Source organism: Mobula birostris, chromosome 21 (genome assembly GCF_030028105.1).
Source record: "Mobula birostris isolate sMobBir1 chromosome 21, sMobBir1.hap1, whole genome shotgun sequence".
Lineage (NCBI taxonomy): Eukaryota > Metazoa > Chordata > Chondrichthyes > Myliobatiformes > Myliobatidae > Mobula > Mobula birostris.
Window position 1 is genome coordinate 20,431,082 of NC_092390.1, and position 27,926 is coordinate 20,459,007.

General features: G+C 43.5%; 1 protein-coding gene across 1 annotated transcript in view; it reads left to right on the forward strand.

Moving 5' to 3' along the window:
* Positions 1 to 27,926, forward strand: part of tacr2 (tachykinin receptor 2) — a 70,414-nt gene that overhangs the window by 33,594 nt on the left and 8,894 nt on the right. Inside the window, exon 4 of the mRNA XM_072239705.1 lies at positions 21,638 to 21,834. Within this exon, the coding sequence (XP_072095806.1) occupies positions 21,638 to 21,834 (197 nt within the window). The remainder of the gene's footprint in view (positions 1 to 21,637; positions 21,835 to 27,926) is intronic.

The window sequence follows — 27,926 nt, forward strand, 5'->3', positions numbered from 1 at the left end:
GTGTCAGCGGGAATTAATCAGTCTGATGGCCTGGTGGAAGAAGCTGTCCCGGAGCCTGTTGGTCCTGGCTTTTATGCTGCATTACCATTTCCCAGGTAGTAGCAGCTGGAACAGTTTGTGGTTGAGGTGACTCAGGTCCTCAATGATCCTTTGGGCCCCTTTTACACACCTGTCTTTGTAAATGTCCTGAACAGTGAGAAGTTCACATCTACAGAAGCACTGGGCTGTCCCCACCACTCTCTACAGAGTCCTGCGATTGAGGGAAGTACAGTTCCCATACCAGGCAGGATGCTCTCAATTGTGCCCTTATAGAAAGTTCTTAGGATGTAGGGACCCACATCAAACTTCTTCAACTGTCTGAGGTGAGATCCTCGCTGATGTTTTTGCCGAGGAACTTAAAACTGTTCACCCTCTCAACCTCAGATCCATTGATGTCAATAGAGGTTAGCCTGTCTCCATTCCTCCTGTTAAACACAAGCAACTCCTTTGTTTTTGTGACGTTGAGGGAGAGGTTGTTTTCTTGACACCACTGTGTGAGGGTGATGACTTCTTCTCTGTAGCCTGCCTCATTATCATTTGAGATTAGGCCAATCTGTGTAGTGTCATCAGCAAATTTAATTAGCAGATTGGAGCTGTGGGTGGCTACATAGTCATGGGTATACAGAGAGTAAAGGAGGGGGCTTAGTACACAGCCCTGAGGGGCACCTGTGTTGAGGGTCAGAGGGGCAGAGGTGAGGGAGCCCACTCTTACCACCTGCCGGCGATCTGACAGGAAGTCCAGGATACAGCTACACAAGGCAGGGTGAAGGCCGAGGTCTCGTCGAGCCTGGAGGGAATTATGGTGTTGAATGCTGAACTGTTGCCCAAGAACAGCATTCTCACATAAGCGTCCTTCTTCTCTGGATGTGTAAGGACAGCGTGTAGAGCTGTGGCTATTGTGTCATCTATTGATCGGTTGCATCAGTAGGTGAGTTGTAGGGAGTTCAGTGTGGGTGGCAGTATGCTGCAGATGTAGTACTTAACCAGCCTCTGAAAGCACTTGTTGGTCTGGAGTAGCAGTACATAATAATAAAAGTTATAAATTGCAATGAGGTATATAAATAAAAAATAAATTAAATAAGTAGTGCAAAAGAGAGGGATAATACTGAGGAAGTGTTCATGGGTTCATTAACCATTCAGAAATCTGATGGCGGAAGTGAAGAAGGTGTTCCTGAAATGTTGAGTATGAGCCTCTTGGATGGTAGCAATGAGAAGAGGGCAAATCCTGGGTGATGGGGTCCTTAATGATGGATGCTGCCTTTCTGAGGCATCACCTTTCGAAGGTGTCCTGGATACTGGGGAGGCTAGTGCTCATGATGGAGCTGGCTGCATTTGCAGCTTCCTGCAGCTTTTTCTGATCCTGTGCAGTAGCCCCTGCAAACCAAATGCTGATGCAACCAGTTAGAATGTTCTCCATGGTACATCTGTAGAAATTTGCAAATGTCTAAGGTGACATATCAATTATCCTCAAACTCCTAACAAAATATAGCTGCCACACACATAAAAGTTGCTGGTGAACGCAGCAGGCCAGGCAGCATCTCTAGGAAGAGGTGCAGCCTGGCCTGCTGCGTTCACCAGCAACTTTGATGTGTGTTGCTTGAATTTCCAGCATCTGCAGAATTCCTGTTGTTTGCGTTTTTAAAATATAGCTGCTGTTGTATTTCTGTAATTGAATCAATATATTGGGCCCAGGATAGATCCTCAGTGATGTTGATACCCAGGAGGTTGAAACTCCTCAACCTTTCCACTTCCGATCCCTCATTGATGACTGGAGTGTGTTCCTTCGACTTACTTTTTCTGAAGACCACAATCAATTCCTTGGTCTTACTGACACTGAGTGCAAGATTGTTCCTGTGAACAACCATCTGAAATTCTGACAACAATAGTTGTTGTGTCATTAGTAAATTTATATATGGTATCTGAGCTGTGCCTAGCCACACAGTTGTGGGTATAGAGACAGTAGAGCAGTGGGTTAAGCACACATTCTTGAGGTGCGCCAGTGTTGATTGTCAGTAAGGAGCAGATACTATTTCTGATCTACACTGACAGTAGTCTCCTGGTGAGGAAGTCAATGATGCAGTTGCAGAGGGAGGTACAGAGGCCCAGGTTTTGGAGCTTTTTGATTAGAACTGAAGGTGTGGTTGTGTTGAATGCTGAGCGGTAGTCATCCAGGATTCTGAGAACATCAGAGATGAGACCTTCACTGAGGTGGTCCCATCCAAGGCACAGGCTTCAGATGGGTGGGTGACCTCCAGGATGGTAAAGGGAGTAGAGAGAGAGTACAGAGTTTTCTGTGGCCATTCTCCTCACTAACAAATATACCCCCTCAGATGCAGTTGCCTTTCAGGAGCTGACAATTGATGTCATTCCGAGATAGCTTCTTTGACTCACATGTTTTGGTCATGTCCTTTGTTGGAAAAATATTAGGAAGATATTTTTGATGTTATTTCAACGGTTTTGAATATAGACTTGCAACCTCACCCAATTACTGCTATTTTTGGGTTACCAATGATAGAATCAGATCAATTAACCTCTTCGGCTCGTCGGATGATTGCATTTCTTACTTTAATGGCTCGAGGATCCATTTTGCTGAATTGGAAAGAGATTAACCCTCCTACTATATTTCATTGGTTTTCACAAACTATGTTGTGTTTAAATTTGGAAAAAATTAGAAGTGTGGTTTACGACCCTTCCATTAAATTTGAAAAAACTTGGAGGTCATTTATTCAGCATTTTCATATGATGTAATTTGACCATTTCCAAATTTATTTTACTTCTCTGTAGTGTTAGTTGAGAGGAACGGAGTCGTTGACACTAAGCTTTTCTTTTCTCCCATTTTTTACGATGTTAAAACAGCCCAGGTTTTTTTTTAGTTTAGTTGATTAATTCTATTTAGATTAGTTTTTTCTGAGGGGGTTATTTATTTTTTTTTTGTTTTTTTTTTCTTTTTTCATGATTTTTGTCCAGATTTTTTTTTGTTCGGTATTATTCATTGGTATCCTATATGATTGGGAGTTTTGTTAATTAAGTACTATTTGGTTCTATAATTACTCATGTTAAGTACAACAATGTATTCCCAATAACTTTGTACTATTATGTTATGTTTATATTTATGAAATTAATAAAAAGATTGAAAAAGAAAAGAAAAAAGGAGCTGACAATAGTAGACACGTCTCTGGTACTGTGACCAACCCTGAGGCTCAGAGGAGATGAGTACAATCAGAGACGTGATAGTGACGGGAGACTCATTAGTGAGGGGGTGGAAAGCAGACAGGAGATCCTGTAGTTGTAGAAGGAATGCTAGGATGAATGTTGCCTCCTGGGTGCCAGGATCAAGGACATCTGTGAGTGGCTGTAGAAAATTCTCCAGCAGAGGTCATTCTACATGTTGATACAATTAACATGGGTCTGACAAGGGACAAGATACCACAGAATGAAGAACTTCTGGTGCCATCTGCTTATGAAGTTATTGCTCAAGGGCTGGTGTGGGGGCAGGATTTCAGCTTCTGAGATCATTGGGATCTCTTCTGGGGTAGAGGCTACCTGTATGAGAGGGATAGGTTGCACTTGAGCCTGAGGGGCAATGTCCTTGCAGGAACATTTGCTGGTGTTACACAGGAGGGTTTAAAGTAGATTGAAAGGGGGTGGGATTCTGAGCAGGAGCAAGTCATGGGATAAAGCATTAGCCAGTGAGAACAAGGCGAGTAATCAGGAAAATCAGGGGTGCCATAAAGGCAGGGAAAAGAATATTCAATTAATCTGCATTTATTTCAGTGCTTGAGGTTTAACAGGTAAGGTGGACAAGCACAGAGTGTGGATTGGTTCTGAGAATCGGATGCTATTGCTATAACAGAAACATAGCTGAGAGAAGGGCAGGACTGGCACCTCAATATTCCAGGAGACAGATGTGTTGTGTTACATCCAAAAGGTTCTTGGATTCAGCTCGGATAGGCAGAAAGACAAAACCTCCAATTATCTACTTAGAACTACATAACTTTGTGTATCAGGACAAAAGACAGCAAGTATTAAAATACTTACCCAGGTATGCATGGGCCCCACTTACTGTAGCACACTTGCCATTCTGTCTATTGGTGGCATCGTTTGTGGCCAGTCATCAGTGAGGCCCCGAAAACCTACCTCAAGCCCACTGAATGTTATTTTAATACCCATTTTAGTGACGTGAAATGCTGCAGTAAGTGGACCAATGCGTAGCACTGGCTCAAACCACCAAATCAGAACAAGCCCTCACTTGTCACACTCTTCGAATCCCATCCATGTATTCACCTAACTTTCATGTTCCCACTAGATGTTTGTTCTTAATAAAGACAAACTTGGTGTTGGTTTACGTTAGAACATTTTATTACCGAACTGCTACTCAACCCTGTGCACGTGCAACCAGTTCATCATCGTGGTTTTCGGTTCCAGGTGAGCCCTTCACATTGCTCACTGGGAACTGAAGTTCTTTATTATATGCACATAATAACATATCCTCCCCTTTGAAAAAAAACACAACACTTGTCACAATGGCGGGGCATTGGGAACAAGGGTGGACCCAAATGCAAGACACATCTTGTGAGGTTACTTAGATTTAGTTTATTGTTCGATACCATGAGAGTTAGGCAGGAGCAGGAGTAGCAAACTGGACAAGTACTCAGGACTACTACTAGGCTGGGACTAGGGGTCTGGGCTAGGGCTCAGAATTGGATCCCAGGACTAGAGGAGACATGAAGTGGCTAGGGTATGGACTCCAAGCCAGAGACTGGGCAAGGACCCAGTACCTGGGTCTTGCCTCGGACTCGGACCCCAGAACCAGGCAAGGACATGACATGGGCTAGAGAGAGGAGGAACATGGCAAACAGAGCCCCGGTCTTGGGGAGCAGGTACACGAAACCATGGACACATACACAGAACACAGAGCTGGGACCCCTCCTTGGGTACAGGACATAGGGCTGGGACTCACACACAGAACAGAGAGCCGGGGCCCCTCCTTGGGAACAGGACATAGGGCCGGGACTCATGACTCTCCACGGGGCAACGGCAAGACGGCCTGACTTACGCCACGGAGGTGAGGACAAGACAAGACATGACTCCCCGCGGAGCAACGGCAAGATGGCCAGACTTACCCCATGGAGGCAAGGACAAGACAAGACGTGACTCGCCGCGGGGCAACGGCAAGATGGCCTGACTTACCCCACAGAGGCGAGGACAAGACACGACAAGACATGACCAACATGAATGAACACCAGACAGTACCTATCTAGCTCTGGCGATGGAACTAGACCGAAGTGCAGGCGGGGGCTGCAGACGAGGGCTAGAGGCGAAAGGGGCAGAGAAGGGATTCAGACAAGGGGGTAGGACAGGAATCACAGATAGCCAGGGCCAGGACTTGACTCAGAACTGGGAAGCCGCCAGGGCCAGGACTTGACTTGGTGCTTGAATGCCGCCAGGGCCAGGACTTGACTTGGTGCTTGAATGCCGCCAAGACCAGGACTTGACTTTGTGCTTGAATGTCGCCGGAGCCAGGACTTGACTTGGAACCTCCAAGTAGTGGCGAGCCCTCGACTCGGCCCGGGAACAGTAGACAGCGGTTCTTGATTCCCTCCGGCGGGTTAACTGACGGACCCACCTCGGTGAGGAAACTTTGCAGGCTCGCTTTGGTGAGGTAACTGGACAGGGTTGCTCTGGTGAGGAGAGGCGAATTACCAGCACTTGTTTCGGCAGAGACTAGGCTTGCTCCGGCCAGATGACATTGGCACGCCGTGACTTTAGATGACTTTGCAGACGCTCTCGCGCCGAACGGCTGAAAGCCGGAGACTATAAACTACCGGTTCAGCCGAGTGTTAATTGCCTCTAATCACCAAAGTCGAGGGACATGGGAAAACAGGGAATCAACGGTCCAGATCGTAACATAAACAAGGTAAATTTAAAGGGACCCTGATCTGGACCATGACAACACTATGTCCTCATAAACCTGCAAGGAATAATAATCCTTTCCAATAAAGATATCTACATTCCATAGCTGGTCTCTTTTTCTTTTTTTCTTGAATTTTCAACTATTAAACATTTCGACTTCAATTGTAATCAGCAAGTACAGTCCCTTATCCACTTATCTACTTTCAATCAGTCTCTGAGGTGGTTTAGTAGTCCTTTTAGGTCTGCTATTTGTTTCCATAGGTATAGTGCTTGCTTCACTTTGTTAATATTTGTGTCCTTCTGGGAACTCTGATCAACATGTTCATTTTTTTTACATATGTTGGCCCCTTTGGTGTACTGACTGGTGACACATCATAGCTATGAGTTGGAGCTTGTGGTCATAGATCCACATGGTTTCTTCTCAGAGGTTTCTCTCACTTCATTTGAATCTGGTAGGAATGTGTAGCATGTATCCTTGCATTGGCCATGTGCCATGATCATGATCTTGGATTCGAACTTGATCTCCAGGCTTCAGGGCTAGAAGGCTTTTCACAGTCTTATCGTGATACTGTTTCTGTTTTTCTTTCCTTTCCTTTCCACTTCAGCCAATGTGACCTTGTGTGCTCCTTTAAATGTCAACAGGTTTTCATGTGTTGGAAAGTTAGTGCATATGGTGCGACCCATCAGCACTTGGGCTGGTGAAAGATCATTCTGCAGTGACGCACTTCTGTAAAACTTCAGATTTAGGGTAACGCTCTCGTCCATCTTGTGCTTTCTTCCTGAGATCCTTCACTACCATGACTGAACTCTCTGCTAGGCCATTAGATTTTGTGTGATGTGGGCTTGAAGTTTTATGTTGAAACCCCCAAACATTGGCAAAAGACTGAAGTTCACAGCTCAAAAATAGTGGACCATTGTCTGACACCACTTCCCGTGGAACCCCATGCCTCATAAACCATGCTTTCAGGAAAGTGATGACTGCTTTGCTGATTGTTGATTGCAGTGTTGCAACCTCTGGGTAACTGGAAAAGTAGTCTGTTACAATAATATGACTTTACCATTTCGATCAAACAAATCTACTTCAACTTTGTACGGCCTGTCTGGTACAGGGTGTGGTGTAAGCAATTCTGTCTGCTGCTTTGGTCTGTAGTTAAGGCATATTTCACATGAAGCAGTGGTCTGGCTGATGTCTTGGATTATTCTTGGCCAGTACATCACTTCCTGAGCCCTACGTTTACATTTTTCCTCACCAAGATGCCCTTCATGTATCTTCTGGAACACTTCCCTGCATAGCCACACTGAATCACAAACCTTCCATATCTTCCACTATTGACAGTTCAGCTCTGCATGCCCAATAATCCCAAATACACATTGGAGAGTCATTCTGCATTTTTTCTGTATTGTCTCTTTCAGTCCTTTCATTGTTTCATCTGTCCCTGCTATTTTCCTAATCTGCTCTGTTCCATCAGGAGTTACTGGAAGGGAGGTGACAATCATGTCAACGTAGGCCTGTATATCTGCATTAACCTTTTGGTCACTCTTTTCTTTCTTGTTAGCTGCTCAAGACAATGCATTAGCTGCAAACATCTATTTTTCTGGTTTATAGATTATCTTCGTATCACGTTTCTGCAGCCTTATGAACATCCTCATGGGACAGTCGTTCAGTGGTTTGGACATAATTGAGACCGGTCGTTTATGGTCTGTCTCCACTTCTAAAGCTTGTCCATAGATGCACTGATGGAAACTTTTACATGCATACATACTGGCAAGAAGCCCTTTCTCTGTCTGTGCATAGTTGGCTCCTGCACTTGTTAAAGCCCTTGATGCATAGGTTACAGGTTGCCATGTGTAATCGTGCTGCTGCAGTAGTACTGCTCCAAGGCTGTACTGGGATGCATCAGCTGAGCTCCTAGTACACCTTTCTGGATCATAAAACTTCAGCATGGGCTCTTCAGTTATGATTCTTTTCAGCATCTGGAAGCACTCTTCTCACTCGTGAGACCAAATTCACTAATTTTGCTACTCATGGAGTGTTCTAAGTGGTGCTGACACAGTAGACAGAGTCGAGGAACGAACTTATCCAGGTAAGTCACCATACCCAAGAAACGTCTCACCTCCTCTTTGTTTTGGCCCCTCTTCATGTTTTCAATGGCTGATGTCTTTCTTGGATCAGGCTTCCGATAATGACATTTCCTGTGAAGATTAGTGTCTTAACACCAACTCACATTCCTCTTTATTTAATTCCAAATTAACATTCTATGTCATGTCATGCACATCTCAGTCGTGTATCACGTTCATCCATGGTGGATCCCCGGACGATGATGTCACCCATCATGGTCTCGACTCTATGTATGCCTTCAAAAATCATGTGGATGGTTTTATAGTAGACCACGTGCAGGTGGAATTACATACGACAGCCAAAGAAAGTGATATCTTCCCTGTTGTGTGATAAAAGTACACAGTCTCAAACTTGACTCACCAGGCTTTACCTGGCAAAACCCAGATGATGAGTCGAGATTGTTAAACAACTTGGCACCTGCAAACCAGGACATGATCTCCTCCCATGATGGCAGTTTAAAATGCTCTCTCCTGATGGCCTTATTGAGATCTTTTGGGTCTAGATATATCCACAATGCTCTGTTTTTCTTTTGCACAATGATCACTGAGTTCTGTTGGTTCTTCAAATTTCCGTATACTTATTTGTTCCATGCACGCTAGTTCTTGTTTAAGTTTGTCTCTAAGTGGAAACAGAACTTTCCTGCATGCATGGACAACAGGAGCTACACAGATTTTGTGTAAGCATTCGAGCCCCTCAAAGACATCTGTATACTCTTCCATGAGTGTTGTATGGTCATCTTTGGTCTGTGAAGCACTGTAAAAACTCTTTTCACCAGGTTGAGCTTTTCACATGCACTCAGACCTAATATTGGCTGTACTCTCTTTTCTGCAATCTGTAGCTGTGAGGTTAGGTGCTGCCTCTTGTGCTTGAAGGTTGCTAGAACATTCTCTCCAGTGTAGCCCATCACTTTTAACTTCTCTGGGTAAATCTTGCTCTTTACTGTGAGAGTTGTGTAAGCATCCATGGATAACAGATTCACCTGGGGTTCTGGTGTCAAACTTGAATGGAAAACCTGTCTCATTCACAGTCACTGGAACAATCCATTTTGTTTTACCAGTACCAACAATCTGTAGAGAATCCACAAAGATTTCCTCCGTTTCCTCGTCAACTGTGTGCACCTTTCCCTTGGTAGCCACAACTTTGCAGCACTTTGCAAAATTATTCTTCTTTCCACAATTATTGCAGGACTTTCCATAAGCAGGACATGTCTTTGGAATGTGACTACGTCCACGTTCACCGTATTTGCTGTTTGAGCCTTCCTTTTTGCTGTTGCTTTGAGAAACGCCTTGTGCGCTGCTGCTCTGTTTTCACAGCATACACTGTTGTGTCTGTCCTGTGCAGCTCCTTAGCTTGTGCTTGTGTGGTCTCTGCTGCCCTATACATATTCACAGCATTTTCCAGCATCAAATCTTTTTCACAGAGCAATCTTTTTCAGAGCCCATTATCTGGAATTCTGCAAGCTATTCTGTCTCTAACTAGTGAGTTTCTCAAATCTCCAAGTTCACAGGACTTACTCAGTGTGTGAAGCTCAGCTAAGTATTGGTTGAAGCCAACACCTTGTTTCTGGTCATAGTGAAATAAATTATCTCTCTCAAATGTGATGTTTTTACTTGGGACAAAATACGTCTCTAATTTTATCATCAGAATGTCCAATGTAAAAGATGTCTTATTAATTTGAAAGCTGTTATAGATGTCCAAAGCATCTACATGTTGAAAAATAGATGCTTTCAATTCTTCATTGGTCCCACTAGCAGCTAAATATATATTGAATCACTGAAGTGTTTCTAGTTATCAGTTAGATTGCTAGTAAACTGCATAGGTGCGGGACAACTTAGCTTAACCATGGTGGAAACTCTTGGCCTCTCCCTGAATCCAGTGACAGCTGAACTTCAGGAACAACGTGCTCTCTTACCTCACTGGCCAGCTTCTCTGCATTGTAAGTAACGTCCAACCTCACATGCTGCTAACAATTTTCATACTCATGCAGTCTCTTTCTCAGTTGTGCATGTTACTGTCCATTCAGACCTCACGTTGTCTTCTGACACCATGTTATGTTTGTTCTTAATAAAGACAAACTTGGCGTGGGTTTACGTTAGAACATTTTATTACTGAACTGTTGCTCAACCCTGTGTGCCCTGACCAGGTCACCAACACAGCATCCGGTTCCAGGTGAACCCCTTGCATTGCCCACTGCGAAATAAAGTTCTTTATTATGTACAGATAACACCCACGGTTGTTCCCACAGTGGTACTGCATTCTCATGGCTGTATTCCCCGTAGTGTAATTAAAGATCCTACAGCCAGTTCACATACACTCAAGTCCATGGTGGTAATAAATTTGACAAGCACAAAGTATAACTCTTTACAATACAAGATAGTACAGACGAACAGAGGTACAAGTAAGCAAGGAAGGGGGTGCTACCCTAATAATAGGGGAGAACGTAACAATTGTAATTAGAGGTGACATCCTTGGGGGATTGTCCATGAGGCTATGTGGTTAGAACCTGGGAACTTTCGCGGAGCTGTATAATAGAACCCCCCACCCTACCGCCCAATAGTCACTGTGTACTGGAGAGCAGGTGTGCAGAGAGATTGCTCATAGTTGTCAGACTAACAGGGTTGTACTTGTGGGAGATTTTAATTTCCTTGTACTGATTAGGCAACCCAGAGCATTAAGGGTCCGAGTTTATGGAATGCGTCCAGGAAGTTTCTGAGTCAATGTATAGAGGGCCCTATTTGGAAGGGCACAGTACCAGATCTCTTAGGGAATGACACAGGACAAATAACTGAAGTGGCAGTCACGGAGCGATTTGCCTCCTGTGACCATAATTGTATTTGTTTTGAGACAGTGGACTCCTTTCTTGCTACCCCTCTTTTACTCTTTACACTGGCCATCTCATCTCTCCACTCTCAGTCCTGATGAAGGGTTTTGACTCGAAATGTCGACAGCCCAGCAATGCTGCCTGACCTGCTGAGTTCCTCCAGCAGACTGTTTATTATTCCATATCCCGGCATCTGCAGACTCTCGTGTCTCCATATGAAAGAGATTCTGCAGGTGCTGGAAATCCACAGTAACACACATAATGCTGGAAGAACTCAGCAAGTCAGGCAGCATCTGTGGAAATGAATAAACAGTCAACTGCTGTAGTGCTAAGAGCTTTAATGGTGTAGGAATTGTTAAGTATATTCAGGAAAGTCTTCTTAAGCAACGTGGAGATGGCCCAAGAGAGGAGCAACACTTGACCCCCTGCTCAAGTCCTAAGGTTGGCATGAATGAGATGGGTCAAAAAGCCTGTTTCCATGCTGTATAATTCTATCCTCCATGATGTGACCAAGCCAATGATATAGGCAAGGTAACGGCAATAGCTACACGGACTCTAGCAAGGCCTTTGACAAGTTCTGGCATGCTTGGCTTGTCTGAAAGGTTAGAACCCATGGGATCTAGGGTTAGTTAGCAAATTGGATATAAAATTGGCTTGGTGGAAGGAGTCAGAGAGTGATGATGGGGAGGTAATTTTTCTGACTGGAAGCCTGTGACCAGTAGTGATTGCATTGATCATTGCTCAGTCCTCTGGTGTTTGTCATATACTGTATATTAGTGATATGGAAGGAAGTGTAAGTGACATGATTAGTACTTAACTTTGTAGGTGACACCAAAACTGATGTTATAGTGGAAGGTTGTCTAAGGTTACACAAAGATATAAGGCAACTGGCAAAGTGGGCAAAGGAATGGCAAATGCAATGTGAGCGGGACAATTGTGAAGTGATGCACTTTGGGAAAGCAGAGCTTTGGAGAGTATTGTTGAACAGAGTTCAAATACATTGTCTACTGAAAATGGAAGCACAGGTAGACAGGATGGTCGAATCGTGGTTGCCTTATTATAGGAAGGATGTGGAGGCTTTGGAGAGGGTGCAGAAGAGGTTTGCTAAGATGCTGCTTGAACGAGAGGGTATGAGCTTGCAAGGAGAGGTTGGATAAAGTAGTGTTGTTTTCCCTGGAGTGGCAGAGACTGAGAGGACCATGTTAAGGAACCGAAACTGCAGCTGGATGACCTTTAGCTCAGACAGGAAATGGACAGGGTGATAGGAGCTACAGGGAGGTAGTCACACCCAAGTTGCAGGAGGCAGGCACCTGGGCGACTGTCAGGAGAAGGAAATTGAGTAGGCAGCCAGAGCAGAGCACCCCCTTTGGCAATTTCCCTCAATAATAGGTATACAGCTTTGGATACCGTGGGAGGGAAGTGGGGTGCGACCTACCGGGGGAATCGACAGCAACTGGGTCTCTAGCACTGAGTCTGGCTCTGGGCTCAGAAAGGAATGGGGCGGGGGGGAGAAGAGGAGTTCAGTAGTGGTGGGGGATTCCATAACTGGAGGAGCAGACAGGAGATTCTGTGGATGTGAAAGTGACACCCAGATGGTATGTTGCCTCCCTGGGGCCAGAGTCAGGAATGTCTCAGATCATATCCACTTCATTCTAAAGATGGAAGGTAAACAGACGGAAGTCGTGATACATACTGATACCAACGATATAGATAGGAAAAGGAGGAGGTCCAGAAGTGAGAATATAGGGAGTTGGACAAAACTCTGAAGTGCAGGACCTCCAGGGCAGTAATCTCTGGATTGCTACCTGGGCTATGTGCCAGTGAGGGTAAGAATGGGATGATTTCAGATTTCTGGATCATTGGGATCTCTTCTGGGGAAGGTATTACCTGCACAAAAAGGACCAGTTACCCCTGAACCCTAGGGGGGACCAATATCCTTGCCAGCAGGTTTGTTAGAGCCGTTGGGCAGGGTTTAAACTAATCTGGCAGGGGGTAGGAACTGAAAGGATAGGGCTGAGGATGGGGCAGTTGGTGTACAACTAGATGCAGTGTGCAGTGAGACTGCGAGGAAGGACAGGCAGATGATAGGGTGAAATTGCAGTCAGTGGGACGATTAGAAGTGTAACAGGGGGCCAAGAATCATAAAGGGTGATTAATACAGGACTGAAGGTGTTATATTTGAATGTTTGCTGTATATGGAATAAGGTAGGTGATCTTGTTTTGCAGTTAGAGATTGACAGGTATGATGTTGTAGGCACCTCTGATTTGTGACTGAAAGAAGATCATAGTTGGGAGCTTAACATCCAACGATACACGTTGTATCAAAAGGACAGGCAGGTAGGCAGAGGAAGTGTGGAGGCTCTATTGATAAAAAATGGAACCAAATGCTTAGAAAGAGGAGACATAGGATTGAAAGCTGTAAAATTCTTATGGGTAGAGTAAACTGCAAGGGTAAAAAGACCCAGATGAGAGTTATAATGCAGGCCTCCAAATAGTAGCGAGGTTGTGGGCTACAAATTACAACAGGAGATAGAAAAAGCATGTCAAAAGGGCAATGTTGCAATAATCATGGGTGCAGGTAGATTGGGACTATTTGACTGGTGCTGGATCCCAAGAGAGGGAGTTTGTAAAATGCTTTCGAGATGGCTTTTTAGAGTAGCTTGTGTTGAAGCCTCTAGAGAAGCAGCAATTCTGGATTAGGTGTTATGTTATGACCCAGATTTGATTAGGAAGCCTAAGGCAAATGCAATGTTAGCATTCATTTCAAGAGGTCTAGAATACAAGAGCAAGATTGTGATGCTGAGGCTTTATAAGGCACTGGTGAGGTCTCACCTTGAGTATTGTGAACAGTTTTGGGCCCCTCATCTTAGAAAAGATGCGCTGGCATTGGAGAGGGTCCAGAAGAGGTTCACAAGGATGATTCTTGGAATGAAAGGGATATCATACGAGGAACATTTGATGGCTCTGGGTCTGTACTCTCTGAAATTCAGAAGGATGAGGGGAGATCTCATTGAAACCTTTCAAATGTTGAAAGTCCTGGACAGAGTTGATGTGGAAAGGATGTTTCCCATGGTGGGAGAGTCTAGGACAAGAGGGCATAGCCTCAGGATAGAGGGGTGCCCTTTCAAAACAGAGGTGCGGAGAAATTTTAATATAAAAGATACAAAGAGTTTTTCAGATACATAAAGAGTAAAAGAAGAACTACAGTAGATATTGGACTGCTGGAAAATGACGATGGAGAGGTAGTAGTGGATGACAAAGAAGTGGTGGAGGAGCTGATTAAGTATTTTGCTTCAGTCTTCACCGTGGAAGACACTAGCAGAATGGCAGAAATGCGAGAGTGTCAGGGGGACAGAAATGAGTGTCATTGCTATTACTAAGGAGAAAATGCTTGGGAATCTGAAAAGTCTGAAGGTAGATACATCACCTGGACCAGATGGACCACAACCTAGGGTTCTGAAAGAGGTAACTGAGGAGATTGTAGAGGCATTAATAATGATCTTTCAAGAATCACTGGATTCTGGAATTGTTCTGGAAGACTGGAACACTGCAAATGTCATCCCACTCTTTAACAAAAGGAGGGAGGCAATTAGCTTGACCTCAGTGATTGGGAAGATGTTGGAGTTCATTATTAAGGATGAGGTTTCAGGGTACTTGGAGGCACATAATAAAATAGGCCAAGGTCAGCATGTTTTTCTAAAGGCGAAATCCTGCCTCACAAATCTATAGGAATTCATTGGGGAAATAGCAGGCAGGATAGGCAAAGAAAAGTCAGTGGATGTTGTTTATCTGGATTTTCAGAAGGCCTTTGACAAGGTGACTCACATGAGGCAGCTTAACAAGATCAGAGCCCATGGCATTACAGGAAAGGTACTACTTTGGATAGAAGATTGCCCGACTCACAGGAGGCAGTGAGTGGGAATAAAGGGGAGGCTTTTTCTGGTTGTCTGCTGGTGTCTAGTTGTATGCCACAGGAGGGTGTTGGGACCTCTTCTTTTCACATTGTGTGTCAGTGATTTGGAAGAAGGAATTGATGGCTTTGTGGCCAAGTTGGTGGACAAGTACAAGGATAGATAGAGGTGAAGTTAGTGTTGAGGAACCAGTGTGTCTGCAGAAGGAGTTAGACAAATTGGGGGAATGGACAAAGAAATGCTAGATTGAATATAATGGAGGGAAGTGTATGTCATGCACTTTGGCAGGAGGAATAAAGGTGTAAACATTTTGTAAATAGAGAGAAAATTCAAAAGTCAGAGGTGCAGAGGGACTTTGGAGTTGTCATGCAGGATTTCCTGAAGGCTAACTTGCAGGTTGAGTCAGTGGTAAGCTAAGCAAATGCATTAATTTTGAGAGGACTAGGATACAATAGCAAAGATATAATGTTGGGGCTTTATAAGGCATTGGTCAGATCACACTTGGAGTACTGCGATGAGTTTTGGTCCCCTTATCTCAGAAAAGATGTGCTGACATTGGAGAGAGTCCAGAGGAGATTTGCAAGAATGATCCCAGGAATGAAAGGGTTAATACATGAGTGTTTGCTGGATCTGGGGCTGTGCTCACCAGAGTTTAGAAAAATGAGGGGGATCTCACTGCAACCTATTGAATATCGAAAGGTCTGGATAAAGAGGGTGTGGAGAGGATACTTTCTGTAGTGGAAGAGTCTAGGACCAGAGAGCACAGCCTCAGAATTGGGGGATGTCCAATTAGAACAAAGATAAGGATACATTTCTTTAGCCAGAGATAGTGGATCTATGGAATTTATTGCCACAGATGCCTGTGCAGCCCTAGTCATCGGATATATTTAAGGTGGAGTTTGATAGGTTCTTGATTAATCAGGGCATCAAAAGTCATGGGGAGAAGGCAAGAGACTGGGGTTGAGAGGGATAATAAATTGGGCATGATAGAATAGTAGAGCAGACACGATGGGCTGAATGGCCCACTTCTGCTCCTATGTCTTATGGCCTTATGGGAGATCTTTCAGAAGTATATGACATTGTGAGAGGCACAGCTAGAGTGGACAGCTGGTAACTCTGTCCCATTGTTGAAATGTTTAGTACCAGAGGGCATACTGAGACAAGAGACCTGGTCAAGGATGGTGAGGACCCAGGTGCTGGGGTATCTGAGACTAGAATCAAGACACAATACAAGACTGAGATGAGGACAGGGTTCTAAACCAGACGCTAGATGAGAATCCAAAGCAGGGTTGACGACTGAGCACCGAACCTCAGTTCAGGTGCTCGTTAAACATTAAAATCCTGGCACCAAAATATGGCCGCCAATTAGAGGGCTGGGGAGATGGGCCTGAATCTTTGAAGGGACTGCACCAGCTATCCATATTCCAGAGAGTCGGAGCATCTAAACTCAGAAGCTGTCGCATGCCGGTGCGTATCGTAACACGTGCATTTCAGATGACAGTGGGAAATTTTGAAAGGCGATGTGCAGGACAGGATGGTGGATTCTGGAATGTGCAGGTAGATTTGACATGGGGTTTAAAAGGTTCTTGGGCTCATAAATGTACAGAGAATGGAGGGATATGGATCATGTGTGGGCAGAAAGGATTGGCATAATCAGTTCAGCACATGGTGGGATGAATTGTCTGTTCCTGTGCTGTTCTATGTTTTATGCTCCATAGACTTTGAGTGTAAAAGTCCAGCATAATTTTACAGTTGTACAAAATGTTAATTAGGTTCCACTCAAGAGAATTGTGTGGATTTCTGGTCTCTCTGTTATAGGAAGAATGTGCAAGTGCAAAAGATATTCACAAGAATGTTCCCTGCATGAGAGGGCTTGCATTATCAGGACAGATTGAATAGGCTGGTTCTGCTTTCCCTGGAGTGAAGGGGTCTCCAAGGTGGCATGCTGCAGCTATATTGTGAGAGCGTCCGTCTTTCACACTCCTTAGCTCCCTACCATTCATTGGATAAGTCCAACTGGTTTGCCTTTTCAAATGTATTGCCTTACGTTTACTTAAGACCATAAGACATTGAAGCAGAATTAGGCAGCTCAAGAACCTATTAACCTCTGCTTTAAATATACCCAATGACTTGGCCTCCACAGCCATCTGTGGCAATGAATTCCACAAATTCACCACCCTCTGAATAAAGAAATTCCTCCTCATAAATGGACATTCCTCTATTCTGAGCCTGAGCCCTCTGGTGCCAGACTTCCCTACTATAGAAAACATTCTCTCCATATCCACTCTATCTAGGACTTCCAGTATTCGATAGGTTTCAATGAAGTTACCGCTCATTTCTCTAAATTCCAACTAGTACGGCCAAAGCCATTAAATGCTCCTCATAAGTTAACCCTTTCATTCCTGGGATCATTCTTGTTTACCTCCTCTGGACCCTCTCCAATGCCAATGTATCTTTTCTTGGATAAGGGGCCCAAACCTGCTCACAACACTCTAAGTGCTGTCTGACCAACATCTTATAGGTCCTCTGCATTCGATCCTTGTTTTTATATTCAGTCCTCTTGAAATGAATGCTAACATTGCATTTGTCTTCCTTACCACCAACTCAACCTGCAAGTTAACCTTTAGGAAATCCTGCACAAGGACTCCCAAGTTCCTTGCACTTCTGATTTTTGAATTTTCTCCTTGTGTAGAAATAGTCTACGCCTTTACTCCTTTTACCAAAGTGCATGACCATACACTTCCAAACACTGTATTCCATCTGCAACTTCTTTGCCCATTCTCCTACTCTAAGTCCTTCTGCAGACTCTCTGCTTCCTCAACAGTACCTGACCTCCAGCTGCCTTTGTATCACCCACAAACATTGCCTCCAAGCCATCAATTCTGTCATCCGTTACTGACATATAACGTGAAAAGAAGTGGTCCCAACATCAACCCCTGCCTTACCTACACTGAAACCCATTTGCCATTCCTTTCTCTACTTCCCTAACTGATGACGATCCCACAGTAATCTACGATAACCTTCTTCACTATCAACAGTTCCTTATTTCACTTCATCCACAAGCTTACTGCTTTCGTCTTTTGCATTTGCACCCAAATAATTTTTATAAGTAACAAGGGTTCCAACACTGACCCATGCAGCACAGCACTAGTCACCAGCCTCCATTAGTCCGCTAGTCCGACAGAGTGATCAGCAGCACTGGGGCTCCACAGAGGACGGTATTGTCTCCCTTTCCCTTCACCATTTACACCTCGGACTTCAACTACTGCACAGAGTCTTGTCATCCTCAGAAGTTTTCTGATCACTCTGCCATAGTTGGATGCATCAGCAAGGGAGATGAGGCTGAGTACAGGGCTACGGTAGGAAACTTTGTCACATGGTGTGAGCAGAATTATCTGCAGCTTAATGTGAAAAAGACTAAGGAGCTGGTGGTAGACCTGAGGAGAGCTAAAGCACCGGTGACCCCTGTTTCCATCCAGGGGTCTTTCTTTCTACCTTTATTTGTTGTGTTGCACATTTTCCTTTTCTGATCAAAATTTTGGTCATCTGTCCTAGTAACATCCCATGTATCTTATTCTTCAAATGATAATTTTGTCTATGATGATTTTGCATAAATGATATTGTGTAGTTTATTTTAAAGGTGCTATATGTCTCATTATCAATTAATTATTGTTTATCAAGTGCCTTTAACATCCAAAATATCTTTTTTCTAAAATTAAAGTGAGTATTATCAATAAATTAACAGAAGGACTTTACTCCTTTTGCATTCATCCCAGTCACTGATAGTGATCTCCAAAATCTTTGGCCTCAGACTTTGGGATCCACATACATTCAATGGCTACTTTAGAAGGCACATCTGTACACCTGCTCATTAATTCAAATATCTAATCAGCCAATCGCGCGGCAGCAACTCAATGGAAAAAAGCATGCAGACATGGTCAAGAAGTTCAGTTGTTGTTCAGTTCAAACATCAGAATGAGGGAATGAATGTGATCCAAGTGACTTTGACCGTGGAATGATTGTTGGTTCCAGGTGGGGTAGATTGAATATCTCAGAAGTGGCTGATTGCCCAGGAATTTCACACACAACAATCTCTAGAGTTTACAGAGAATGGTACGAAAAACAAAAAAATAAAAAATCCAGTGAGGGGCAGTTCTACGGGTGAAAACACCTTGTTAATGAGAGAGGTCAAAGGAGAATGGCCAGACTGGTTCAAGCTGACAGGAAGGCGACAGTAGCTCAGATAGCCATGTGTCACAGCAGTGCTATGGAGAAGAGCATCTCAGACTGCACAAGTCATTGAACCTTGAAGAAGTTGGACTACAGCAGCAGAAAACCATGAACATAAATTCAATGGCTACTTTATTAGGTGTAGGATTCCATTGAGAAACACCACAACTACAACTAATTCACAGTCAATCCTGAGAGATGTCTGTCAATAATACAGATGTAACTTTCTAAGCAGGAGGATTGAAAGATTATTGGGAATTGTAATACGTAATATTTGACCAGCAATTATTATAAACCCTGTCTTTTTCGCATTATTCAAACCATTTCAGGTGTAGGTACGATCTCTAGGAAGCTATTTCACAGGCAAAGTGGAAGTTTCAGACTAATTTAAAATCAATGAAGAATGCTCGACAGTTGTGGCAGGACTTGAATGCTCTCACTTCTTATAAAATGAAATCAAGTGACATAGGTGACAACAGGACTTCGCTTCTAGATGAGCTAAATGCCTTCTATGCTCACTTTGACCTGAAAACAGTGAGAAACCATCACGAACTCTCACAGCCTGTGATGACTCTGTGATTTCAGTCTCTGAGGCTGACAAGAGAGCATTCTTCGGGAGGGTGAGCACACAGAAAGCATCCAGCCCAGATGGGTTCGGTGGTTGAGTATTAAAAGACCTGTTCTGATCAACTGGCTGGAGGATTCACTGAGATCTTCAATCTCTTGCTTCAGCAGTCTGAGATACCCACTTGTTTCAAGCAGGCTTCAATTATACTGTGGTGCCTAAAAACATGGCAAGCTGCCCCAATGACTAAAGTCTAGTAGCACTTACGCCCACGGTGATGAAGTTATTTTGAGAGGCTGGCGATAAAACATATCATCTCCTGCCTGAGAAGCGACTTGGATCCGCACCAATTTGCCTACTGGCACAACAGGTCAACAGCAGATGCCTTTTCAATGGTTCTTCACTCAACCTTGGAACATCTGGGCAGCAAAGAAACACATAAAGATGCTCTTTATCAACTACAGCTCGGCATTTAATACCATTATCCCCCTCAAAACTTCAAGACTTTGGCATCAATAGCTCCTTGTGCAATTGGATCCTCGATTTCCTCACTTACAGACTCCAGGCAGTTCAGATTGGCATCTCTTCCACCATCTCCATCAGCACAGGTGCACCACAAAGTCTACTCTCGTGGTTTTATACTTGAGACTGGGTGGCTAAGCACAGCTCCAATGCCATATTTATGTCTGCTGACGGCACACTGTCACTGGCTGAATAAAGGGAGGTGATGAATCAGCAAATGGGAGGGAGATGAAAATCTGGCTGAGTGGTGCCACAACAACCCAAGACCAAGAGGCTAATTATTGACATCAGGAGGAAGAAACTGGAGGTCCACGAGCCAGTCCACATTGCAGATCAGAGGTGGAGAGGGTCCGCAGCTTTAAATTCCTCTGTGTCATTATTTCAGACGACCTGTCCTGGGCCCAACATGTAAGTGCGATTATGAAGAAAGCATGGCATTGCCTCTACTTGCTTAGGAGTTTGTGTAGATTCAGCATGACATCTAAAACTTTGACAAACTTCTATAGATGTGTAATGGATAGTATATTTACTGGCTGCATCACAGTCGGGTATGGAAACACCAATTCCTTTGAAAATAAAGTCATACAGAAGGTAGTGCATATGGCCCAGCCTATCACAGGTAAAGCCCTCCCCACCATCGAACACTTCTACACAAAGTGTTGTTGCAGGAAAGCAGCATCCATCATCAGGGCACCCCAGCACTCGGGACATGCTCTCTTCTCACTGCTGCCTTCAGGAAGAAGGTACAAGAGCCCAAGGGGCCACACCATTGGGTTCAGAAACAGTTACTACCTCTCAACCATCAGGCTCTTGAACAGTTATTACCCCTCAACTGTCAGGCTTTTGAACCAGAGGGGATAACTTCACTCAACTTCACTTGCCCCATCTCTGAACTGTTCCCTCACAATTTCCAGGACTCTTCACCTCATGTTCTTGATACAGTATTATTTATTTATTTCTCTATTTCTCTATTTATTTATTTATCTCTCTATTTATTTATTTATTTATTTATTTATTTTGTGTGCACAGTTTGTTGTCTTTTGCACACTGGTTGTCTATCCTTTTGGGCGTGGTCTTTCATTGATTCTATTATGGTTATTGGATTTACAGAGTATGCCCACTAGAAAACGAATCTCGGAGTTGTATAGTGTTACATATACAGTAGGTACTTTGATAATAAATTTACTTTGAACTTTGCGATTAAACTTCTTTTGCCAGAAGTCATGTTTGGCATCCCCTCAACCATTGTTCCTTTAAAGTGGTCATGAAGCTCAACTTTAATAACAGTCTAAAATATCTTTCTTAGGAACAGCTTTTAAGGAGCTTGCATGAAAGTCATCTTTCCAAGATCTCAGACACAGTTTTTATTGTGCCAGTGATATTTTTCTAAGGTTGCTCTGAACGTTGGAGTCTAACCTCCAATTCCTCGATACTTTCAGGTTGATACATCTCATTGATTTAGCCCAAGTTAAGTGCAACTTCCATCAACTCACTGGACGCTCTTTACTTTGTTGCAGGTCGTAAAGATGATGATTGTCGTGGTTTTGACCTTTGCCATTTGCTGGCTGCCCTACCACTTGTATTTCATCCTGGGAAGTTTTAACAAAGACATCTACTTTAAAACATACATCCAACAAGTGTACCTGGGGATATTCTGGCTTGCCATGAGCTCCACCATGTATAACCCCATCATTTACTGCTGCTTAAACAACCGGTGAGTGCAAAAATAGTTCAATGATAGGAAGGTCACAGAAATAGAGAGCCAGATATTTGAGCACATTGACATAGGGATCTGTGATCAGGCAGGAGCAGACAGGTGGATAGGAGCTGATAGGCACATGGGCCCATCATCTAGATACCTGGGCCAGACAATTGGGAGACTAACAACAACAACAGCAATACAACCTGGTAGCAAGACTGGAGTAGGTGAGTATACAGATAAACAATATTTACTTGTTTGCATGAGCCTCCGTTAAGTGGATGCTCTGAGGAATGGTAAGTTGTCCATTGCTGGTCACATACTTGTTGGAATGTGTTGCTACCACACAGTGTATCCCACTGGGTGCATGAGGTCGGCTCCCAATGTAAGTTTTTTCCAACCATAAGAAAGCAATTCTGCCCCAAGGCCCCATCGGCTGGTGAAGCCCCATCCCCGGTAAAACTAGGTATCAAAGCTGGGTTCAATGATCATTACAGTAAGCTCTCACATAGAGGAAGAATCAATTCATAATCTGGGGGCCCAGAGTGATTATCAAGGCAGGGGACAAAGTATTTCGGTATGTTCCAAAACAATCTCTGCTAATTTCAATATTATGATTCCTAGCTGACTTATTCTTGCAATGCTGTATAGGATAACATGAGCATTAAGATTATCTAGTGTGAGGAATGCACGATTACCTTTTGAGGTGAAGTAATTCCTTGAATAAAAATTTATTGAGGAATAAAACAAAAGCAAAGGCAAATCTGAAGAATGCGAACTAATCCCGCTCAGGCACACCATGTCAAAATGAGAACCCTTATCATTTATAACACATAAAGACTTGACTGGTAGTCTGAGCAGCTGTAGTGATACTGTTGTGGGAATATGAAGAGAATTTGAGAACAAATCCAAAACTTTATCATGGTTAAACTGTAACTTCTGCTTTGAAGGTGAAATAACACTTTCACTAGAGTAGAATGTCAGAAATAAAATATCTGAATAGCTTTCTCTCACTCCTCCCCTCCTCATCTTTATCTTGCCCCTTCCATGGTTAACCGAAAGGTTTGCCAACAAACGAAGAGTAAAATGAGCAGGAAGTGCATTTTTGCAACAACACGTGTCAGCCTCTGGTGCTCTCAGAATGCTGGCTTGGGTCAGCTCTCGGTTGATGAGAACAGGGAACTTTGAATGGCATAGGGAACTGAAGTTAGTATTGGGATGCTCTCAATGAAGATCTTGGCTTTACATCATAGGGTCTTCTGGGGAAGGTATGACCTGTACAAAAAGTAAGAGGGCCAGTGTCCTTGTTGATAGGTTTGCTAGAGCTGTGGAGGAGCATTTAAACTAATTTGGCAAGGGGATAGAAACTGGAGTGATAGAGCTGAAGCTGGGGCAGTTAGTATACAGGTAGATGCAGTGTGTAGTGAGACAGTGAGGAGGGACGGATTGGGCAAAATTGCAGTCAGTAGGATGAGCTGAAATGTAACATGGGGAAACATTGAAAAAGATGATGAATACAGGACTGAAGGTGTTAAATTTGAATGCATGCAGTATACAGAATGATCATAGACCATAAGCCCTTCTCTTGTAGCACAATTAGAGATTTAGCAGGTATTACATTGTGGGCATCACTAAGGAATAACTGAAAGAAGATGATAGTTGGGAGCTTAACCTCCAAGCATACACATTGTATTGAAAGGACAGGCAGGTAAGCAAAGGGGATGGGGCGGCTCTGTTGGTAAAAATTGAAATTAAATCCTCAGAAAGGGGTGACATAGGATCAAAAATGTAGAATCCTTGTGGTTGGAGTTAAGAAACTGTCAAGGCAAAAAGAGCCTGATGGGAATTATCCAAACAACAGCCAGAATGTGATATAAATTACAATGGGAGATAGAAAAGGCATGTATAAACGGCAATGCTATGATAGTCATGGGGTTTTCAGTATGCAGGTAAGTGGGAAAATCTAGTTGGTGCTAGATCCCAAGAGAAGAAATTTGTAGAATGCCTATGAGGTATTTTTTTAAAGCAGCTTATGGTTGAGTCCACTAGGGAAATGGCAATTCTGGATTGGGTGCTGTGTAATGAACCAGATTTGATTAGGGAGCTTAAGGTAAAGGAACCCTTTGGAAGCAGTGATCATAATATGATAGAATTCAACTCTGTAAAGGGAAATACAGAAGAATGAGAGAGAAACTGGCCAAAGTGGATTGGATGGGGACACCAGCAGGGATGACGACAGAAGAGCAATGGCTATAGTTTCTGGGGGCAATTCAGAAGGCACAGGTTAGATACATCCCAAAGATGAAGAAGTAATCTAAAGCGAGAATGAGGCAACTGTGGCTGCAAGGGAAGTCAAAGACAGCATAAAAGCAAATGAAAGGGCATATAATATAGCAACCGTTAGTGGGAAGTTAGAGGATTGGGAAACTTTAAAAAAAAACAACAGAAGGCAACTAAAAAAACTATAAGGAAAGAAAAGAAGGTGGAAGAACTTAAGTATTTCGAGTCAGTCTTTACTGTGGAAGACACTAGCAGTATGCCAGAAATTCGAGAGTGTGAGGGGGCTGAAGTGAGTGTAGTGCCCGGAGAAGGTGCTTGTGAAACTGAAAGGTCTGAAGGTAGATAAGTCATCTGGACCAGATGGACTAAACCGCAGGGTTCTGAAAGAAGTAACTGAAGAGACTGTGGAGGCATTAATAATCACTAGATTCTGGAATGGTTTCAGAGGACTGGAAAATTGCAGAAGTCACTCTACTCATTAAGAAAGGAGGGAGGTAGAAGAACAGAAGTTATAGGTCAGTTAACCTGACTTAAATGATTAGAAAGATGTTGGATAAATATTATTAAAGATGGGGTTTCGGAGTACTTCGAGCCACATGATGAAATAGGCCAAAGTCAGCATGGTTTCCTTAAGGGGAAACCTTGCCTGACAAATCTGTTGGAATTCTTTCAGGAAATTACAGGCAGTTAGACAAAGGAGAGTCAATGGATATTACTTACTTGGGATTTTCAGCAGGCCTTTGACAATGTACTTCAGATGAGGTTACTTATGAAGATAAGAGTCCATGGTACTATAGGAAAGATGCTTGCACGGACAGAAGATTGGCTGGCTGGCAGGAAGCAAAGAGTGGGAATAAAGGGCGTTTATTCTGATTGGCTGCTGATGACAAGTGGTGTCCGTAGGGGCCGGAATTGGGAAGAAATACAGACCCCCGCGTTATAAGTCAATGTTTTGGATGATGGAATTGATGGCTTTGTGGCCAAGTGTGCAGTCATTATGAAGGTACTGTTGAGGGAGCAAGCAGTCTGTAGAAGGGCTTAGCCAGATTGGGGGAATGGGCGAAAAAGTGGCAGATGGAATATAGTACAGGGAAGTGTATGGGTGTGCACTTTTATAGAAGGAATAAAAGCATAGGCTATTTTCTAAATGGGGAGAAAATTCAAAAGTCAGAGCTGCGAAAGGGCTTGGGAGTCCTTGTGCAGGCTCCTTACAGGTTAACTTGTCAGTTGGGTCGGTGGTAAGGAAGACAATGTTAGTATTCATTTTGAGAGGACTAGAATATGGGAGCAAGGATGTAATGCTGAGACTTTGTAAGACAATGGTCAGACTGCACTTGCAGTATTGAGAGCAGCTCTGGGCCCCTTATCTTAGAAAAGATGTGCTGACAAAAGGAGAGGGACCAGAGAGAGTCACGTGAATGTTTCTGGGAATAAAGGGGTTAATGTATCAGGAGTGTTTGGTGGCCCTGGCTTGTACTCCTTGGAATTCAGAAGAACGAGGGGGAAATCTCATTGAATCCTATCGAATATTGAAAGACTTAGATAAAGTGGATGTGGAGAGGATGTTTCCTGTGCTGGGTGAGACTAGGATTAGAGGGCTGTCCATTTAAAATAGAGGTGGGAAGGAATAGATGGTGGTGTATCTGTGGAATTCATTGCCATGGATGGCTGTAGAGGCCAAGTCATTGAGTATATTTAAAGCGGGGGTTGATAGGTTATTGATTAGTCAGGCCACCAAAGGTTTCGGAGAGAAGGCAGGAGAATGGGGTTGAGAGGAATAACAAATGAGCCATGATGGAATGGCAGAGCAGACTCGATGGACCAAATAGCCTAATTAGGACCATAAGATATAGGAGCAGAATTAGGCAACTTGGCCCATTGAGTCTGCTCCATCATTTCATCATAGCCCATCACCTGCCTTCTCCCTAAATCCCTTCATGCCCCGACTAATCAGGAACCTATCTCTCTAATCTATCTAACCACTCTGCTCCTATGTTTTACGGTTTAATGATCGATATCGCTTATGTCCTGCAACTCAGAAGATGTGACAGATATTACCAACTGCATGCCTTCAGGCATTAGCTTGCTCAAGAAGACAAGGTGAAGGAGAATCCCAAGGGTTTTTACAGATACATTAAGAGCAAAAGGATAGCAAGGGACAAAATTGATGATCAGTGTGGTCATATATACATGGAGCTGAAAGAATAGGGGGATATATTGAGTAGACTTTTTACATCTGGATTTACTTAGGAGATAGCCACAAAGTCTATAGAAGTGAGACAAAACAATAGTGATGTCATGAACCGTATATAGATTATAGAGAAGGAGATGCTTGCTGTCTAGAGGCCAATTAGGGTGGATAAATCCCCAAGTCTTTATGGGAGAAGCCAGAGAGTGATAGAAGTTGGTTGCTTCTCTGACTGGAGACTTGTGACTAAGACATTCTGCATGGATTGGTGCTGGGTCCGCTGTTGTCATCTATTTCAATGATCTGGATGAGTGGTGGATCAGCAAATTTGTGGATGATGCCAAGGCTGGGAGTATAGTGGGCAATGTGGAAGGCTATCAAAACTTGTAGTGGAATTTGGACCAGTTAGAAAATGGCAGTTGGAATTTAATGCAGAGAAAATTTACACAGATGTTACTGGGACTTGAGGATCTGAGTTATAGGGAAAGGTTGAATAGGTTCAGACTTTATTCTCTGGAGCGTAGAAGAATGAGGGGAGATTTGAAAAAAGTAGACAAAATTATGAGGGGTATAGATAGGGTCAATGAAAGCGTCATTTTTCCACTGAGGTTGGCTAAGAAGACAACCAGAGGTCATGGGTGAAAGTGAAATATTTGAGGAGAACGTGAGGGGGAGCTTCTTCACTCAGAGGGTGGTGAGAGTGTGGAATAAGCTGCTAGCAGAAGTGGCAATGTGGGTTTGATTTCAAAGTTGAGAGAAGCTTGGATAAGTACATAGATGGGAGGAGTATGAAGGACTATGGGCCAGTTGCAGCTCGATGGGCCTAGGCAGAATAACAGGTTGTCAAAGGAATATTCCTGGAAACTACTGTCGATGAATGTGTCTCACATCATTGGTAGGAAAGTTAATGGGGAGAATTTTTCAGGATAGGATTCATGAGCATTTAGAAAACCATGGCCTAATTAGGAACAGTTGGCATGGCTTTGCGAAGGGAATTCATGTCTTGCTAGCTTGTTTGAGTTTTCTATGGAAGTGATGATTGAAGGTAGAGCTGTGGGTGGTGGTCTACATGGATTTAAAGAGGTACTTGAAAGAGTGCCACAAAGTCAGCTCATGCTAAAGATGAAAATGCATGGATCCATCATGACTTGGCTGTTTGGATTCTGAATTGGCTTGCCCATAGAAGGCAGAGGTCGATGGCACCTATTCTGGCTGGAGGTCTGTGACTATAGTGTTCCACAGGGATCCCTACAGTGATTGTTCGTGATATAGATGTGGATGAAAATGTAGAAGGCTGAGTTAGTAAATTTACAGTGATACTAAGATCAGTGATGCTGTGGGTAGTGCAGAAGGTTGCCAAAGGATACATCAGGATATAGATCAGTTTCAGACGTGGGCAGAGAAATGGCAGATAGGGTTTAATCCGGCCAAATGTGAAGTGTTGCATTTTGGGATATCATATGTAATAGGACAGTGCACTGTTAATGGCAAGACCTTTAACAGAGTTAATGTGCAGAGGGATCTTGGATCCAAGTCTATAGCTCCCAAGGATGGCTGCCCAGGCTGATAGTGTGAAAAAGATGACATTACTTGTACATCTTAAGAATATTTTTAAAATTATCTGTTAGTGTTATTGTGT